Here is a 20,563-nt window from a genome sequence, read left to right on the forward strand (position 1 = left end):
TAACCAGGTTTGAAATTTTTTGACTGGAAGGCATCATGGTTTGTTACTTTCAGTAGCTTGCTTGCCATTAAAATATGAGAAGCACTATGCGGAGAAGCATTTTAAATGAAAGAATAGTTGTGTGTGTGTGTGTGTGTGTGTGTGAGAGAGAGAGAGAGAGAGAGAGAGAGAGAGAGAGAGAGAGAGAGAGAGAGAGAGAGAGATTATTTCAGCAGCAGCAGTAACAGTAACAGTTGTTGTGAAAATTGTATCAAGAGCTGCTAAACTTACTTACTGGCTAGTAATTAAGGTAACATTCAAACCAGGAAAGCTATTATGTCAAATAAACAATAGTGAAAATCAATGGAATTATATAGAAAGTGTGTTCCAATCACCCACCAAAATAAAATGGAACTTTTACATTACAAAAGACAACACTGGATCATTTATTGCCATGTCAAAAAAAATAGATAAGAAAAAAAATAGAAAGAAACAGAAAGCAGAGTTGCAGATCATTACAAAAGAATGCAGGCCCTTAATCAAGAAGGTGCAGCGGGTACCAGTTCCCGCATTCTACTAGGTCAATTTGGTCTCTCCATGTAAAGAATCTCAATCATAATTCTCTACTTCATTTTCATCTTTCAGACCTCAAAACTCAAATTCGCTTGGCCCTTATAATTTATGTGTATTTGAACCTCATGTTTACCTTCTTTAACTTCAATGCCAATCGATATGGAACTTCCAAATATCAAGGAAAGAGGTCGTATACGGATGTGCATTGCACCGAGGATTTTTCTTGACCCACCCTTGGAACAAGAGAGATGACCCAGAAGGCTATGTTTGGTTGCAGGCAGTTGCCTTAATTAGAACTGAAGTACTCAACAGGTGTAATAGCAGTGAAGTAGTCTCCTTATAGAGTCGTGGTACATAGTGTTTGGTTGTCAACTAAAGTAGTTTCCTAGTGCAGAGTGTCACTATCAAATAAGTGAGAAGTAGGGATGTCATTTCCAATATAGAGAGAGAAGAGAGACAGAGAGAGTAGTTCCAAATCCCAGGACTGCTAGAAAATAACTTCTTTTTTCAAGCTGTTTGATGGGGGGCAAAAGTCATGACGCTTGTCAACAAGGGAGAGAAAAGGCAAGTAGTCTCCTAGTAGTTTGAATGAAAACATGTAACCACATATGACTACTAGATGACGTGGCACCTTAAAACCAACCAAAACACCTAGAACACCCCAGAAATTGTGCAACCAAACAGACCTGAAATGATATTTCAATTGGAGACTAAATTTACGTAAAGAACTTGAGCCGTTTCTATCTTGGCCCAGATGTATCAAATGTGCACCTACTTGAAGTAGCTGGGGATGATGAACTCGGAAAACTAGAAGAAAACGATGGTGTGTCTAGGTGTACTACACTAGCATTCAAAAATGGAGGTTGCTTCGGCAAAGGAATTGTGCATTCTTTATCAGTTAGCATTTGAACCACTGCCGACATAGATGGCCTTAAAGCAACAGAAGCCTGAGTGCATAAAAGCCCGATTTGGAGAACGCCTGATGCCTCTTTAGCTGGAAAGTTATCTTTAAGGCATTGGTCAACGCATTCCACTAATGTGTTAGACTTGTAATGCTTCCAAACCTGAGGAGAGGAATAACCACATATTCAGTCAGCACAACACAAAAGCTGAGCGAAAAAAAAAAGAAAAGAAAAAAGAGAAAAATGAAAAAATGAAAAAAAGAAAAAAAGAAAAGAAAAGAAAAACACAAAAGCTGAGCATAGAGACATCATAATTTGCGAACATTGGTGACTCTTAAACAGAAAGGGCAGAGAAAGAAACATAGGGGATAAACTACTATAAGTCCATTGCTAAACTGAAAAATGGATACGACTCTAATAATGCTAAATGAGTTTTGAGGTCAAATGATCTTTGGCTGTTTCTTCTTCTTGGGAAGATTAAACAACAAAATAAACAGTGACTGTAATCAAAACTATGTCACAAATATCTTCGATATTTTCAAAATACAACGATTGTATCACGGTATTTTAATAAAACGACAAAATCCCAAAATAATCCCGAATTTAAAACTATAACAATATTTTCATTTACTACGATAATATCGCGATATTTTTATGATATTTTCAAATATTTTTCTTCTTCTTAATTTATATATATTTTTAAATAATTGTATTTTATCAAGAGCCTTTGTTATTAAAAAAATTCTTTCCATTATCAGTAGATATGAGAGATAATAAACAGCAAAGATGTTCTGGTTGAGCATCGACATAATTATCAAGTATAACAGTTCAGTTCACAAAGGAAAAGGTTGTTTTAAGTATTTTTCACTTGTTTCTGCAAAATCAAGAGAGAAATCTTACCATTTCTAGAATAGAACGCGAATTCTGCATATAGACGCTGGTCTGTCTACCGCTTACAATTTCAAAGACCAGAACCCCAAAACTATAAACATCTGCTTTCTCTGTTAGTTGCCCTCGAACGAGATATTCAGGAGCCATGTAACCCCTGCACCAAAACATTGAGAAAAATGGAAATTAGTCAGATATGTTTGAAAGGGGACACTGCCAAATCCTGGTGATTCTAAAAAAAGTAGCCCAAATGTCATGGATGCTTAAAACAATGGATTTACAGTACCAGGATGTTCGCGACAGTGGGCAATATGATTATGGCTTCTTGACAGTGATCAGTGAACTTGTGTGGAGTTTCATGAACTCAAATAGAATTTTTCAAAATTGATATGCCAAAACTTTGAAAAGTGATGATTGTGATGTTCTCATGTTACAAAAATCAATGATAGAAATGAGAGGAAGTTGAACACTATCCAAATGAAGGCAAGGTAGGATAAAGGAGTTTCCAATTGATCTGTGAGTTCTCTGAATCAAAACCAAAAAAGCTCGACACTCAAACCTCAATATAGGTTTTTTTCCTTTCTAGTTGATTTCCTCATCTTTTTTAGTTCCTAAAATTTTTAGGCACCCTTAGTTTTCCTCACATCCTGAACATCTGCAATTCAGTTGCAACAGAAATATATTGTCCATTTATTGTTTTTTGAAATCCATTATCTTTTGTTATTTTACATGAAACACAGGTAATATAATTATCCTCGGTAGCCCTCCCCAGACCTCACAATGGTGAGAGCCTCGTGCACTGGGCCGCCCTTTTTTTTTTTTTAAGCCAGGAGTGGGAAAAATATCATGAATAAAAGGTAAACGAGATGTGAAGTTTTCGTACAATGTTCCTGCAATTCCGGTGCTAAGATGAGTTTTATCAGCTGAAAAGCAACGTGCAAGCCCAAAGTCAGCAATCTTTGCCTTTAGATTTTCATCAAGTAGAATGTTGCTGGTTTTTATGTCTCGGTGAATTATTCGAGTTTCTGATCCCTCATGGAGATATGCCAATCCTTCTGCTGTTCCTATGATGATCTCAAATCGCTGCTGCCAGCTTAGAGTTTCGGTCTTCTTCTTATCTGAATAAGAAAAATAATAAAAGAGTGGAGTTACTAGTTTTATAACTTTAGGAAATCAGGAAGGAGAAACTATAGATATCTCACTGTTCTGGCACAAGAGAATAAATAGATGCCATTTCTGGTTTTGCTATGTTGGTGCTTTGGATTTATCTCAGTTGAATCTCATTAATAAAACAAAATGGAAAAAATGTCTAAATTCAGGAGAAGCAAAGTTCTCAATGCTTTGGATTTATCTCAATGTTACTCACGAAAAAAAAAAACGTTCTCAATGTCTAAAGAAAATCTTGAGCATTTTATATAATAATCTCTAAAATGATAAAATTTAAAGAAAATAGAACTTCAGAAAGCAATTAGGTTTGCAAGATGAACAATCATAAACAACGATAGAGAATAAATAGATATGGGGCTGCAATCAAGCAATCTCAAATACCATTCATTGCCAAATGCAAGAGGTAGACCATTAATTTGAGCAGTTCCATGGGAAAGAGAAATCATTCTATAGAGCTCACATAAATGTGTAAACAATGTTTTTTTTTTGAACCAGTAAAACAGAAAATTTTATTCACACAAGAAAAAAGTTATACAAATTGATTCCATTCTCACATCTCCTGTAGCAAGGCAATCCGCAACCTCGTTTGCACTTCGGGAGAGGTGGAAAAATAGAGGTGAAAAAGAAATACACAGGTCTGATATCTCATTGATAACACGGACTATTGACTTTTTACTTTTAAACCATCCACATTTAGTTCACTAATTATGGGTTAGGATCAGCCCATTATTACTTACAGTTATTATTATTTGTGCCTGTAATCCAGATATGCCAATCCATACAAGAGCCCAACAGATAAATGGTTTCAATCATCAAACATGTGGCTCCTGCTTGTAATTTTGCTAGCTAATATTGTTTTCCATGACTAAGAAAAAGTTCTCGCAAGCCGTATCAAAAAACAGCTCGTTGATGAAATTTGAAACTCGGGTTATGAAAGAACAACATACTGAAGAGGAAATGATCAAGGCTCTTATTTGGCACATGCTCATAAACAAGAAGGCTTTCGGGGCCCTCGATGCTACAACCCAAAAGCTTTACAAGGTTCTTGTGCTCAACACCACTGATCAAATTTACTTCATTGAAGAACTCATCCACCCATTGCCTAGTACTGAAGAACAATCTCTTGACTGCAACAATCCTCCCATCAGGGAGAGTACCCTGCCCAAATTCAATAACAAATCTGAATTTCAGTACAAAAGCTAGTTGATTCTCATACTTGAAAGGACAACAAAAGAAAACAAAGAGTAAGAAGAGGAAGATGATTGCCTTGTACACGGAACCAGCTCCTCCTTGGCCTAATTTCCTTTTAGGATCAAAAAAGTTGGTTGCCTTTTCCAGTGTTTCATATTTGAAACTCAAATTAGACTTGCTTTTAGTGCTAGAAAGCTTAGCCAGATTCTTGAATTCTGGAAAAGGCGAGACATATTAGAAACATGGACAAGGTAGGTTTAATAAAGGCTACTGTGCTTAAATTGAATTTCTCTTCCTATTTTTTAATTTTTGTTTGTTTACCTTGTCTCCGCTTTGTTAGTCTGGCATAGCCAACACAAAAACCAAATGTGGAAAGCAAAGCTACGACGGCAACTGACGAAGCAACTGCTAGGATGATCACCATGTGAGAGTTTCCTGAAAAACATGATTCAACAGAAACCCCCAATCATCAAATTACCCAATCCCTCTTCCCCTTCCCAACCACTACACACCTGCTAATAAAACTACAACACCCAAAGCAAGAAAGAGAATGATAATAACATAAAAATGATAAAAAGGAATCCAATTATGCCACAAAGAAAGAAATTAAAATGTAAAAACCCCTAAATAAACTGCCTCATTAGAAGTGCAACACCAATTCACGCAATAATCAGAAAGGGGAAAAATGAGGCCCAAAAGATCATCTTTAATGGAAAGCACCCAATAATAAAAAAACAACAAAACCCAGTTCAAACATCAGGAAAAACCAGAGATTCAATTCATCCCTTAGTCGCGAGAATTGGAAAAAAAAAAGGTGCAAGTCATCAGAGAAAAGCCCCCATCCCATATTGTCACAACATCTGACGAGCAAATAAAACAAGAACCCAACCAAGTTACCCCACCCACAAAGTGCAAACGCCAAAAGATTCACCTCTTCAGAGCAACATCTGATACTCAAACAAACAAGAACACGAGACACCATTACCCAAGCACAGAATAACGACACCAAATAAGCAAAAGACAAATAACACCACAAGACAAAATTCATCCATCAAAACAAAAAGAAAGCCAGGAAAGAACAATCATGAATCACAACAACCCCCAATAGCCAAAACCTCAAAAACGCAACTCATCTCACCAAAAGAACAGGCAACAGTTACAAATTTCAAAACCCAGAATTCGACAAGAGAGTGAGAAAGATTACCCAATTCATCTAGCCAAATGAAGAAGAGACATTTCAAAAAAATCTCCAAAATCCAAAATTTGACAACAGAAAATGAAAGCAACGAATACCCAACTACATACCACCCAGTAGCCAATATAAAACGCCCATTTCATCCAAGGTTTTAAATTTCAGTTTCGGAATGCCTTTCGGTCCTCACTGAAACAGAAATTTTTCGAAATTTCGAATTTTTGTTCGAAATCCGACGAAAGAAAAAAAGCAATATTTTATCCCGAAATTTGGGGAGAATATTAAATAAATTCAAAATTCCAGATTTTTTGGGATTTTCCTGAAATTTCGGACTGAAATTTGGGCAAAAACAGAATTTCAAAATTTCCGTCGACATTTTGTAACGTTTCAAGTTACCACGATTTCGATTTCGTTCTCCACCAAAACCTGAAATTTTGGTCCGAAATTTCGGATTTCGGTCCAAATTTAAAACCTTGATTTCATCTCACCAACTAAAAACACCCAAAAATTCAAATTCCAAAGAAAAAAGTACAAAACGAGAGAGAGAGAGAGAGAGAGAGAGAGAGAGAGAGAGAGAGTACCTCCATGCTTAGTCCCTTCCTCCATGTTCACATCATTATAAAACTTCTCAGTAGAATACCTCAAATAACAGCCAGCATTCAATCCCCTCCCCTCACTCGCCGGCAAACATCCCTTCGCCTCCCTCCCTGCCTTCTCCAAACACTCCCTACACCCTTCCAAACTCACACTCTTCCAACACTGACCCAACCCATAGACACCCCCAATCCCTTTTCCAACCATCTCCTCCCCCACCCCAAACCCCTTATTCTTCACCGCCATCTCAATCAAATTCTGAATCAACCCCTCCACATTCATTGCAAATTCCTTCTTCTCATCCTCTCCAAAAACAATCTTAGAACCGCACACTGATTTATCACGCCGATCATCAACAGCTTCTGAGTAGAAACTATAATTGTCATATCGGAGGAAGCAACCGTCAAGAAAGATGCGAGCTGAATTTGAAGGCAGACAGGTTGGGAGCTGTTGAGAAAATCCGCCAGGCAAATCCAATCCCATCATGCAAAAATAAACAGAAAAGTAAAAATAAACACAAGCCATAAAGGAAAATAAATTCAGATGAAATTTGAAGAAATTAAGGGTGAGATCTCCCAAATTGGAAGACTCTTTGGGAACTAGCTAATCCCCAAGGGCCCAAACATATATCCATTAGCCTTGTTGATCCTAGGTTAATTTGCTTTAAATAGTCCACTAATCCTACCATAGTTAATTAAATTAACATAATTAGGGGTGAAAGGCCTTGGGATTTAGGGTTGATTAACGCTAATTCCCAACACTGAGATTTTACGTGGTTCTGCCAAGTTGCCTACATCCACTGGCAACAACACAAACTTAACTATATTTGGATTGCAAAAATTTTCTGAAAATTTTTGGAAAAGACAAAATATTTCCAAATCCCAAAATTACCTACTCTATTTACACATGAAAAAGGATAACTTGAACCAACCCTATTCAATTTTTACTTAGAGGGAGCTTCAAATTAAGATGAATTCCTCTAAATTAATCACAATCATATTATTTCCATAGCAATTGTGAAAAAAAAAAACGTCAGAAATGTTTTTCTTGCAATCCAAACAGGGTCTGTGAGAAAATAAAATTACAAGGATTAGAAAGGGATTAAAACAAACCTTGGTTCGAGATTGGGCGAAACAGAGGAGGCAATCAGTTTGAGAGAGATCAGAGCGGCATTGAGCGAGGCCATAGACTGAGGAATTTGGGGAAGAACCAGAGGCGTGGGCCCCCCATCGATTTGAAGAGACGAGCTTCAAGAGAGCTTCCATGTCGTTTACGAAGTTTCGAATAAAGGCGGGACCGTTCGGAGAGCGGGAAGAGCCACAGATTAGACCGGGTTCTGAGAATTTAGGGTTTGATTGAGAGATTAGGGTTGGGAGGGAGATTAAGAAGGAGAAGAGAAAGAGGGGGATTTGGTTTTGGGAATGCATTGAATTGGAGTTTTTTGAAGAGAGAGAGAGAGGAGAGATTTGGGTGGTTATGGGTGGTGAATTTTGGAGAGGAAGGGTAATGGGGGGTGAATTTGGTTTTGTTTGGGGTTTTTGGGTGGATTTTTGTTTAGAACCCTAATTGAAAACATTTGGGTTTTGGGTTTTTAGTTGTAAGTTCTGTTTATGTTTTCTTTTTTTATGCTGAGAAATGGAGGAGAGAGAGGAGAGGTTGAACCAGGCATTAATGGCTGAAGTGGGGTTCTAGTTAATTTCTAGTAAATTTGAAATGGCTAATGCTGATGTTGGCACCACCATGTTTTGATAAACACGCAACTAACTCAGCTTGTCTTTTGTTTTTTAATGGGCTTCCGGGAACTGTAACAATATTTTACAGCCAATTAAAATAGAAAAGACAAGCTGAGTTTGTGCAATTATTAAAATATGGTAGTGCCAACATCGGTATAGATTTAAAATTTAAGAGGAGAAGTGGCAAGTTCGGACCTTCAGGTTTTTTGTAAAGATAATAAGAGTTGTTTTCCCGTTTATCGACTATTTGTTTTAAATTAAATTTTGTGCATGATAAATTCGCACCCCCTGTAGGATAATTCGCACCTCTGTAAAAGAGGGTTATGCCACAGACATTAACGCTTTTTAACGTATAAAATGGTTGTGCGAATTATCCTACTAGGGGTGCGAATTTATCATTCTACATTTGGCTTTTCCAGTTTCCTACTTTCTCCACCTAATCTGGTTTTCACTTTTGAGTTTGGAAGGAAGAGGACAGAAATGTCGGTGGGGTCGGCGTAATATATATTTGTAATGGTGAAACGACGGTTCTGCCCTTCTTTAATTAGGTAGATAAATGTCATTTTTTATCTAAGTATGGAACTTAATTGCGAGATAATAGTTTTCAATGAAGCTCTTATCTAATGGGGGCCTAAGGAGCCATGTGATTATGTGAGGGGACCAAGAAATTAAATATAAAGGAAATGATATATTCGACCCCTTTTCTTCCCTGAGCCACCTCCTTTATTGTAAAATGAGCAGTCATAAACACAATAGAGGGGATGGCCATGGGAAGAAAATGGGCCAATATATCACTTGCCTAAACATATGTTTAAATATAGTGGTCCCTCTCCATGAAGGTTCCAATGCTAGATATCATTCCGATCTATAACATGAACCATTGGATCTAGGGCTTGTAAATGGACAATTAAGCAAAAAATGGGCAATATTAAGCCGTGCAATCGAGCGGTTAGGATTGTAAGATGAACGTGATTTGTCTTGTAGGACTTTGATCCGTGAGTTGGACCCCACATAGGGTTCATAAGAAGAGTTTTATTGGAGATGTCCTCTTCTATACTATATATGCTTAGGGTTTGCAGGTAGCTGGAGATGAATTTGATAGCAACAGCCTACAAGAAGTCATAGGCATAGTATAGTGATCTAGAGTTTTGGACCATCCATCATGTGGACCCTACAAATTAGGTCATTTCATAAATGCTCCATAGATAGAAAGATGATGTGGGCCATCTCAATATGACTATATGAACGTACATGAATAAGGAGTTTGAAATTTCGGATCATATACGATTTGTTCCCATGTAGCTGCATGGTAGGACCGACAATGTCCTACTGGTACTTGTCTCATATGGGCATTTTTTGGACAAAATCTCACTTTAGCTACTACCTATACGTGCAACGAATACAAGGATGTTCCACATGAATAGTAATTCTTGGATAAACTTTTGTTGATATATGTCTAACCTACGTAGATAATTTTATCGTGAAAGAAAATCTCTAGGGTTCGCTATCCTGCTTCTAGAGACTATAGTATACCCTACCCATTGGGTAGGGTATACTATAGATAGAGCTAGCTCTATATGGCTCTATCTATATATGGCTAATCTAATTAGATAGAGCCAGCTTTAGCCCTGCAAAATGGCCTCCATTTCGAGCATGTGAATTGGTTTAATCTCCCCCTTAGCGAAAATAAACCGATCGGCTTTCCACCATCATCACGAAGAATTCCTCGAATACCAGCATTTCCATCGGCAATAGAGGCATCCGAGTTTAATTTGATAGCATTCTCCTCTGGTTTTTCCCATTAACACACCTGTTGCACCTTATCTACATCAAACAGGGGGCATTTAAATAAATTTGCAAACCTCAAATTTTGATTGGAGAGATCATCCGGAAGCTTCAAAAACCGAACTCTGTCTCTGATATGACCAAGAATCCGCCTAAGAATTGATTGCTTGTGGTTGTGAGGTTCTCCCCATATATAGTAGATTGCAGCCCCAAAGGCCACTCTCATTGCAGTAGCACATTGCCCCTTCCCTCGAAAATGCGATCTGATCCATTCCTCCTCTTCAAGAATCAGCTTCTTTGGACGCCTTCTATAGTTGAAACGCCATAATATCGATCTCCAAATCCATGCCGAAAAGGAACACCTAAAGAATAAATGGTTCACATCTTCTCTCTCCGAATTACATAAAGCACATCTGACTTCAAAAATACTATGTATTTCAATTCCTCCTTCTTCCTTAGGAGAGCACACTTGAGCCCAGCTTATAGTGTGGAGAGACTTTGCAAGTGAAGGTCCTGCCCAAATGAAGTCTCTGAATATTCTGTCAAATCTCATTGAGAGTCCCCATCAGCAGGGACAAAGCTGTGGACCAGCAGATACTGAAAGCATTCAACACAGTCTTTACTAGCTTAATTCTGCCACCACGAGATAATAACTTATTGTTGTAAGGTATTGAGTAGTTAAAGGAAATTTTACATTTTTTTTAAAGTTTTAAATGAAGTCAAGGCCACCGTTTTCCCATTAGATATAATATAGATACAAATTTACTTGTATAAGATATTTAATGGCTAAACATATATTTACATTCATAATGTAGTTAATAATTAAATAAATTTTACATTTATAAGGTTTAAAAAGGACCATACCCAAAGTCCCTCATTATATATATATATATAGTATAGATACACATATTATGATTCTACTATCATACTTGTAGGGAATCAAACCAGGTAGAACTCACCCCTAAAAGCTAGTTGTTAGAGGGAGAGTGACTATTCCCTTATAACCCATCCCCATCCCCATCCCCATCCCCATCCCCATCCCCATCCATTTCACTTATCAGATGTGGGACTATTGACTTTTGCGTGGAACCCCAACAATCTCCATCTCGCCCCTCCACGCGGCGGCTACTGTTGGAAATAATCTTTGGTAAATAGATTAGTTCAACAATCTATTAAATATGTATTCCGGAAAAAATGAAATTGAAATTACCTTTGATGATCTTGAATGTAAACCTCAAACCCGTTAGCAAGAACCAAACTAAAAATAATAATAAAAATGAAATGAAATTTCAAATAGAGATGAGTGGTAGAGGCACGTTACGGATTAACGCTACCCTTAAGATAGATTATCCCCCCCTCCACGAATGGTATGCAATCGGGTTCTCTTGCGACCTATCTCCAAGATACAACACCACTATACTTGTCTTTGACGGTGTGCACGCACCGGCTCGGACCTTGCGAACAACGGTTGATGCCAATCAAATTGCCCACTTAAAAGAGAAACTTGCAAAGCTTTGAAAAGATTGAAACTTTCGAAACAGTACTCAAGAATAGAAAAGAATGAACAAAACTTCAAGAAGAGGAAAACGTGTGTGTGTCAGAGGAAAAGAGAGAGCTGCTCTTGTATACACTGTTGTTGTGTATATATTAACACTCTTCAACGGCTCTTTATCTCTCTTAATGCACACAACATTTGCAAAATAAAAACAAAAAAAATAAAAACGTATAAAATATTCAAAGGCATTTAAAGATTGCATAGTAAAGATGAAATTTCAACCGTTTGAAATTTGATTCACATAAGACAAAAGAAAAAATCTTTAAAGCCAAAACATTAAAAGCTTTAAATGATTAAAAAATTCAACAATCCCCCACACGAATCAAAATTCAAATTAAATATATTAAATCAAATATGGGCAAATTTGAAATATAATACAATGGGTGAAGGTGTCTTATGGACTTGAACCTCCACTTAGTGTTTATATATTCCAGTCTATAAAGATTCCAAGTGAACTATGTCTTGAACTAAGAATCTTGAGTAATAGACCTTCATATATTATACACACGATATCGGCAATGTAACTGTGTTCTATCGGGTTAACACATTTCGGCCATGCGCTGGTCCTGTTTCATGAGCGCTCTAGAGAACAAGCCTTAATTCTCATAGGAAGCGGCCCCACTTCCACACTCATATAGGTGAGTCCATCAAGGGTACCTGTAACTACGAACCCCGCTTATAAACAGCTATAGACCCATTTAGAGCAAAGCTCTTCCTCCATATCGTTACAGTTAGTACTATTTACATCTTAAGGATAGGCCAAGAGAAGTCTTTCATTCTCTTGATAATTTAAGTACAGTGCCTTCACCGATCACTCGAATAACTTGTTTTTCCCATTGAACCTAGTTCTTGGGATCTCCAGTCATACAGGTTGGGTTGCCGTTATTGGTGATTCTATTCGATAGGCTTTAGCCCCATCCCTCTTGATGTTTCAGCCACTAGCTTTTTAGCTAGTCCTTTGGTCAGTGGATCTGCCAAGTTTCTCTCTGACCTTATAAAGTCAATTGCAATCACTCTATAAAAAAGCAATTGCCTCACATTATTATGCCTCAGACGTATGTGTCTGGATTTACCATTATATGTTCTACTCTTAGCCCTTGCTATTGTAGCTTGGCTATCACAATGAATAGATATAGCTGGAATTGGCTTGCACCATAGAGGAATATCTGCTAACAGATTCCTAATCCATTCCGCTTCTTCACCTGCTTTATCTAAAGCAATAAATTCAGATTCCATGGTGGAACGTGCTCTACAGGTCTGCTTGGTAGATTTCCAAGCAACAACACCACCACCCAAAGTGAAAACATATCCACTTGTGGAAATAGTTTCTTCTGAATCTGAAATCCAATTTGCATCGCTATATCCTTCTAATACAGCGGGATAACGACCATAGTGGAGTCCAAACTCCATTGTGCCTTTCAAATATCTTAAAATCCTGATAAGTGCATCCCAATGTTCTTGACTAGGGTTGCTAGTGTATCTACTTAGCCTACCAACTGCGTAAGCTATATCTGGTCTAGTGCAATTCATTAGATACATTAAACTGTCTATAATTCTGGAGTATTCTAATTGGGATATATTTTTTCCAGTATTTCTCTTAAGTTTTGAACTAGGATCATATGGTACACTCAAGGGAGTACAATCAAATTTGTTAAATTTTCTAAGGATCTTTTCAACATAATGAGATTGTGTTAAAACAATCCCTTCTGAATTTCTAATTATCTTAATCCCTAAGATTACATCTGTCAATCCAAGACTTTCATGTCAAAGTTCTCTGACAAAAGATTCTTGGTGTCATTTATAACATCTCGACTCGTACCAATGATTAACATATCATCGACATACATGCAGATCAAAACTCCAGAATTACCTTCAAATCTACTGTATACACATTTATCAGAATAATTTATGGTAAAACCATTTGATAACACTACTTTATCAAATTTCTCATGCCATTATTTTGGTGCTTGTTTTAAACCATAGAGAGATTTTATAAGTTTACACACTTTACGTTCTTGACCTGGGACTGCAAATCCCTCAGGTTGTTCCATGTAAATTTCTTCTTCTAATTCTCCATTTAGGAAAGCGGTTTTAACATCCATTTGATGGATTTCTAAGTTATAGATAGCTGCTATAGCTATCAACATTCTTATTGTTGCAATCCTAGTTACAGGAGAATAGGTGTCAAAAAAATCTATCCATTCTTTTTGTTTAAAACCTTTGGCTACTAATTTAGCCTTAAATTTTTCTATAGATCCATCGGTTCTAAGTTTCTTTTTAAAAATCCATTTACAACCTATTGGTTTACACCCATGAGGTAAATCCGTTAACTCCCATGTGTTATTTGACATAATGGATTCTATTTCACTATTTATAGCTTCTTTCTAGAAGTTTGCATCCAAAGAAGACATAGCTTCCTTAAAAGTAGATGGATCATCCTCCACCAAGAAAGTATAAAAGTCAGAGCCAAAGTTAGTAGCTTTCTTTGCTCTTAGACTTCTTCTAGGTTCTATTTCTAGGTTACCTTTTTCTCTACCTCTTTTTCTTCCTTTAGGTTCTTGGTTTTTTATTTGAGGAATACCACGACTACTAGATGCAACTTCTGTTTGAGGTATTAGAGATTGACTCACGCTAGTTTGTTTAAGAGGAAACACATCCTCAAAAAATTCTGCATCTCTAGACTTTAATATAGTGTTTACATCTATGGAATTATGTTCAGATTTCACCACCAGAAATCCATAAGCTGCACTATTTTGTGTATACCCTATGAATACACAATCCAATGTTCTAGATTCTAACTTTGTTTTCTTAGGGAGAGATAAACTTACTTTAGCTAAACACCCCCACACTTTAAGGTATTTAAGACTTGGTTTTCTACCTTTCCATAACTCGAATGGAGTTCCATTTTCATTTCGATAAGGTATTTTGTTTAGTATATGACAAGCCGATAATAAGGCTTCCCCCCATATGTTAAGTGGTAGCCCTGAACTAGTTAGCATGTCATTTACCATGTCAATTAGAGTCCTATTTTTTCTTTCTGCAACTCCATTTTGTTGTGAAGAATAAGGTGCCGTCACCTCATGAATAATTTCATATTTTCTACAATATTCAGAAAATTCATTTGAGGTATACTCACCACCTCGATCCGATCTAAGTATTTTAGTTTATTTTTCTAACTGATTTTACACTTCAGTTTTATAGGTTATAAATTTTTCTAAAGCTTCATCTTTAGATTTAAGAAGATATACCATTGCAAATTTTGATTTATCATCTATGAAGGTAATGAAATATTTATTTTCTCGTCTAGTAATAGTGTTCTTTAGGTCGCAAACATCACTATGTACTAGTCCTAGAATTTCTGAATTTCTTTCTATTAATTTAAATGGTTTTTTGCTAAATTTTGATTGAACACATATTTGACACTTTGATTTTTGTTCAATAGAAACATTTGGAATCATACTTAAGTTCACCATTCTTTTTATAGATTGTGAATTTACATGTCCTAATCTACCATGCCACATATCATACGATTCAATAATATAAGCAGAAAAATCAAAAATTTTATTGATTTCATTGATGGATATATTGAGCTTGAATAAATCTCCTTAAGCATAACCCTTTCCAACAAACATCCCACCCTTGGTGAGCATAAACTTATCAGATTCGAAGACGAGCTTGTAATTATGCTTGTTCAACAAGTAGCCAGAAATTAAGTTCTTCCTGACTTCTGGAACATAGAAAACTTGGTGCAGTGTGAGAACCTTGCCGGAAGTGAGTTTGATATCAACCTTCCCTTTTCCCATGACCTTAGCCGTTGAGGAGTTACCCATGGAAAACATTTCGCTTTCATCTACTTGATGATAGGTAACGAACGCACTTCTGTCACAACAGACATGTATAGTGGCTCCAGTGTCTACCCACCAATCACTCACATTGAACACCATGTTCACTTCAGAGTCTATGGTTATAAGCTTCTTCACTTCGGTTCAGTGAATAACAGTTCCGGATTCCACCATATTGGCGAGCGGGTTTCGCTTGAGAGTTTCCGACATTTTGGAAAGTGTCTTTCTCCTTTCTATGTCGACATTGTCTAGCATAGTGTCCAAGTATTCCGCAATTGAAACAACCCTCTTTCTTCTTCTTTCTGTCCATCTTTTTGTTACTTTTGAAGTGGTTTCGGTTCTCCATCTTCTTCTTGTTTTGATGAGACCCAAAGTTTTTATTTGTTTTCTTCTCACTAGTCTCAACAAGATTGGCCTTAAAAAGGGGTTTTGATTCTTTGTCATTTTGATCACGATTCCTATGTTCTTCTTCTATTCGGAGTGTTACTAGGAGATCTTCTAAAGATAATTCATCTTTTCTATGTTTAAGACTTTTTCCGAATTCCTTCAATGAAGGTGGAAGTTTATCAATAATGGCCGCCAAATGGAAACGGTCATCCATTTTGATTCCTTCCGCTAGGATCTCATTCAATAGGAGTTGGAATTCATGAACTTATCCTAAGATGGGTTTTCCATCTACCATCTCAAACCTAAGATAGTTTCCAACTACATATTTTTTCACTCCGGCATCTTCGGTCTTATACTTTTTATCTAAAGCTTCACACATTTCTTTGGCGGTCTTCATTCCACAATACACGTCATACAAGGAATTCGTCATGGCACTAAGTATATAACCACGACACAAAAAGTCATCATTTCCCATTTTTGAGTAACCTCGAATTGAGCGGGCTCATGCTCTTCGGGACTAGACTTGGGTGTGGTCAAGACATAGGCAATTTTAAGAGTTGAAAGCCAAAAGAATAAGCGTTGTTGCCAACGCTTGAAGTTCAATCAATCCGTCAAACTTCTCTGGACGAGTGTAATCTTCACCGGCCATGTTGAACTGATCCAATAATCTATCTTAAGATTGTTGGAAATAATCTTGGATAAATAGATTAGTTCAACAATCTATTCAATATGTATTCCGGAAAAAATGAAATTGAAATTACCTATGATGATATTAAATGTAAACCTCAAACCCGTTAGCAAGAACCAAACTAAAAATAATAATAAAAATGAAATGAAATTTCAAATAGAGATGAGTGATAGAGGCACGTTACGGATTAACGCTACCCTTAAGATAGATTATCGCCCCCTCCACGAATGGTATGCAATCGGGTTCTCTTGCAACCTATCTCGAGGATACAACACCACTATACTTGTCTTTGACGGTGTGCACGCACGGGCTCGGACCTTGCGAACAACGGTTGATGCCAATCAAATTGTCCACTTAAAAGAGAAACTTGCAAAGCTTTGAAAAGATTGAAACTTTCGAAAAAGTACTCAAGAATAGAAAAGAATGAACAAAACTTCAAGAAGAGGAAAACATATGTGTGTCAGAGAAAAAGAGAGAGCTGCTCTTGTATACACTGTTGTTGTGTATATATTAACACTCTTCAACGGCTCTTTATCTCTCTTAATGCACACAACGTTTGCAAAATAAAGACAAAAAAATAAAAACGTACAAAATATTCAAAGGCATTTAAAGATTGCATAGTAACGTGAAATTTCAACCGTTTGATTCACATAAGACAAAAGAAAAAATCTTTAAAGCCAAAGCATTAAAAGCTTTAAATGATTAAAAAATTCAACAGCTACGTGGGAGCCACGAGATCTTCTCTGAGGGAATTCCACCATCCTCAGAGGCACACCGGGGTTACCGTGGTCTTTCCGGGAGTTACCACGCCCCAGCTCTGATACCACTTGTTGGGGAAACAAACTGGGTAGAACTCGCCCCTTAAAGCTAGCTGTTAGAGGGAGGGTGCCCATTCCCTTATAACCCATCCCCATCCATTTCACTTATCCGATGTGGGACTATTTGCTTTTGCGTGAAACCCCAACAATATTAATATATCATTATGTGGTCTCTTGGGCTTGGGAGGGCTACAGAAAATGTTTTTGTGACTACCGAAGTGATTTCTAGGCGCTGGAAAGTGAAATTTTAAGTTTTAACAAGGAAAATCTTTAGAGGATCGAAGGTGGGCTCGCACAGAAAATGCTTAGTAAAGGCAGAGCTGTCCCCCAAACCAAGTGACAACTAATAATTAAGAAAGAATGGTTGGAAGATAATTATTAAAACCGAAAGTGCGGAGCCATTAAAATTGCCATGCCAACAATAATTGAGAAAAAAATGTGCAACTATCCATAATCAAGTTTTGTAATTAAGGGCATGTTTGGCAACCATGAAAAAAATATTCCAAGGAATATTAGTGGCCCGATTGTGAGAGGTGGGTGTACAAGGGGAGAGAGGGAGGGACTTGAGAGGGTGAGAGTAGAGACAGCATGGAAATCCCTTAGAATGGTGAAAAAATTAAATATGCTACTTAAATTTGTACTTTTTTCTTCTTGTTTTCAGGGGCTATTCATGCTCCCCTCTAACCCACCCTAACAAGTTTCTCCCTCACTAGCCAATCTATCTCGACGCCCCCACAAATATTTCATGGAATATTTTTTTCATGGTTGCCAAACATATAATATACTTGCCCTAAATGATCAGTAATGTTTAAATGAAGTGATGTCACATAACTGGTTGGATGAAGGATTTGTTGAGAAAATCCGCCAAGCAACTCCGATCCCATCATGAAAATATAAATAAGCACAAACGGCAAGATGAATACCAAGATTTTACGAGGTTGTGCCAAGATGCCTACATCTACGGGTGAGAAAACAATCTTTCGTTACGAGAAAAACTAAATATACAACGGATTAATGCAAAATCTTTGAGCGAAACTTGGGTCCATAACACCTTGGAGGAACTTCCTCCATAATGACGATGTGGCTGAGTAAAAGACCACCACATGGCGTCTCTCTCTCTCTCTCTCTCTCTCTCTCTACCCTTGGTGGGACCGAACAATTGAATGGTGTAAATCTTTGAAGGAAGGTGGGCCTCATTGTATTTAAAAAAATGCATACACCTAGCTAATACAAACACCGTATAAATTGTATTAAAGAAAAAACTCACCTACATACACACCGTATAAAGTGTATTTAAAAAAAAAAAAAAATCACTAGGGCCAACTTGTTAAAGGATCCAAGGTGGGCCTCTTTGAACAACATAGGTCCCACCCTATTTTGCAAAAAAATATACGGACACCAATAATATAACATGTGATTATTAAAAAATTCATTGGGGTCCACCTTGTTCGAAAATCCAAACCGTTCACTTATTTGGTCTCAATGTAGATAGGCATTTCCCAACAGTAATCTCACTTGATATGTAGAGGTTTCTATATGGTTTGGTCTGTCTATAGATCAGAGGGTTATACAGATCATCCTTTAAATTACCCTACAACAAGATTTATATAAGGTTTCGTCTGTATACAAGGTTAGGATCACCCTAGGGAGATGATTTTTGGGGCACAACCTATTTATGTTGCGGCCTAACAAATGAACGGTTTAGATCTCCAAACAAAGTGGGCCCCACCAACTAAATGGTTTAGATCTTTGAACAATGTGGGCCCCATTTTATTTAAAAATACACGCACCTACGTACAGACCCCATATAACATGTATTTTATTAGAAAATTTATTGGAGCCAACCTTTTTGGAAGATCCAAACCGTTCATTTGCTGAGCCCCAATGTAAATAAGCATATCCCTAAAACTAATCTCCATTGGATGATCATAACTCTTCGATTTCTAGAGGTTTATCTATGGTGTTGTCCGTCTACATATCGGAGGGTGAGGATCATCCTATGGATAAAATATAACGAGGTCCGCCTTCAAAGATTTACACCATTCAATTGTTCGGCCCCACCAAGAGAGTGAGATAGTGCTAGTGGGCCCTACCCAGAGAGAGAGAGAGAGAGAGAGAGAGAGAGAGAGAGATGTGGTGGTCTTTTACTCGGCCACATTGGAGGAAGTTCCTCCTCCAAGGCGTGTTATATAGAGCCAAAACTTCAAAATCTTTATTCTTTTATTTCTCACATGTGGGGCATGTTTGGCAACCATGAAAACGTATTCTATGGAATATCAGGGGGCCAGCTGTGAGTAATGGGCAGAGAGGGAGAGTGGAGATAGTGGAAGTGACTAGTGAGAGGGGAGAATGAATAGGGCTGGCAACGGGGCGGGTCGGGGCCGGATGTTGGAGTCCCCTACCCCTTCCCCTTTGCGAGGAATTCCCCCCCTCCCCTTCCCCTCCCCTCTGCGGGGGATGGTGGGGAATCCCCTTCCCCTCCCCGCGGGGAATATCTAATCCCCTTCCCCTCCCCGCATCCTTCGGGGACAAAATCCCCGCCCCGCCCCACTCCAACATCACCCCCTCTTTAGTCATTGATATATTGATGATGGGTGTCCCTAATCAACTTGATGCAATTTCAATATATAAAAATGTTATAAACTAATATACTTGTAGACGAAAGAGATATATTTCTTACTCTTCAGAAGATAGCAAAATCCCTTGAAGTACTGACTTGACTCTTGAGTGCCCTCGCAGCAGTCGCACCAACAGGCGTTATAAACCCAAATAGATGCCTGAGCAATGTTCAGAGGCTTGGGAATCACCAAAATGCAAAAAGTGAACTGTGTCCCTAACCTGAGCAATGTTTCTTTCGTGGGGAGGAATTAAGGAAACCCTAAGTCCCTAACCAAAATAAAAATGCAATTTATTATTTTATTATTTTATTTTCGCCACCGATGTTGGCACTACGATTTTTTGATAATGGCATACACTCAGCTTGTCTTTATTATTTCAACATCTGTCAAAAGGTTATTATAGTTCCCAAAATGCTCTCAGAAGCTAATTAAAAGGAAAAGACAAGCTAAGTTTATGTTTGGGGAAATCTTGTAGCCGATCCACAGAGTTTCTAGTAGTTTTCCTAAAAAAAAAACACTTAAAAAAATACAAAAAAATGGCATTGATTAATGGGGCGAGCGGGGAGGGGCGGGACGGGGACAACTACATCCCCTTCCCCTATCAAATCGGGGAATCCCCGGGGGCGGGGCGGATCCCCTCTTTTTCGGGTG

General features: G+C 37.7%; 1 protein-coding gene across 1 annotated transcript; it reads right to left on the minus strand.

Annotated features, from left to right (window-relative positions):
- Positions 1–323: 323 nt before the first annotated feature.
- Positions 324–8,148, minus strand: LOC143892683 (cysteine-rich receptor-like protein kinase 42). Its single transcript, XM_077397474.1, has 8 exons — positions 7,599–8,148; positions 6,474–6,933; positions 5,022–5,135; positions 4,776–4,915; positions 4,457–4,667; positions 3,226–3,460; positions 2,355–2,499; positions 324–1,616 (listed from the first exon to the last, which is right to left on the minus strand). The coding sequence occupies exons 1-8, from the start codon at positions 7,911–7,913 to the stop codon at positions 1,293–1,295; spliced, it is 1,944 nt and encodes a 647-aa protein (XP_077253589.1). The 5' UTR covers positions 7,914–8,148; the 3' UTR covers positions 324–1,292.
- Between the last annotated feature and the right edge of the window lie 12,415 nt (positions 8,149–20,563).

The sequence above is a fragment of the Tasmannia lanceolata genome, unplaced genomic scaffold (genome assembly GCF_043159265.1).
Source record: "Tasmannia lanceolata isolate RefF3 unplaced genomic scaffold, GAP_Taslan_0.1 ptg000015l, whole genome shotgun sequence".
Taxonomy (NCBI): domain Eukaryota; kingdom Viridiplantae; phylum Streptophyta; class Magnoliopsida; order Canellales; family Winteraceae; genus Tasmannia; species Tasmannia lanceolata.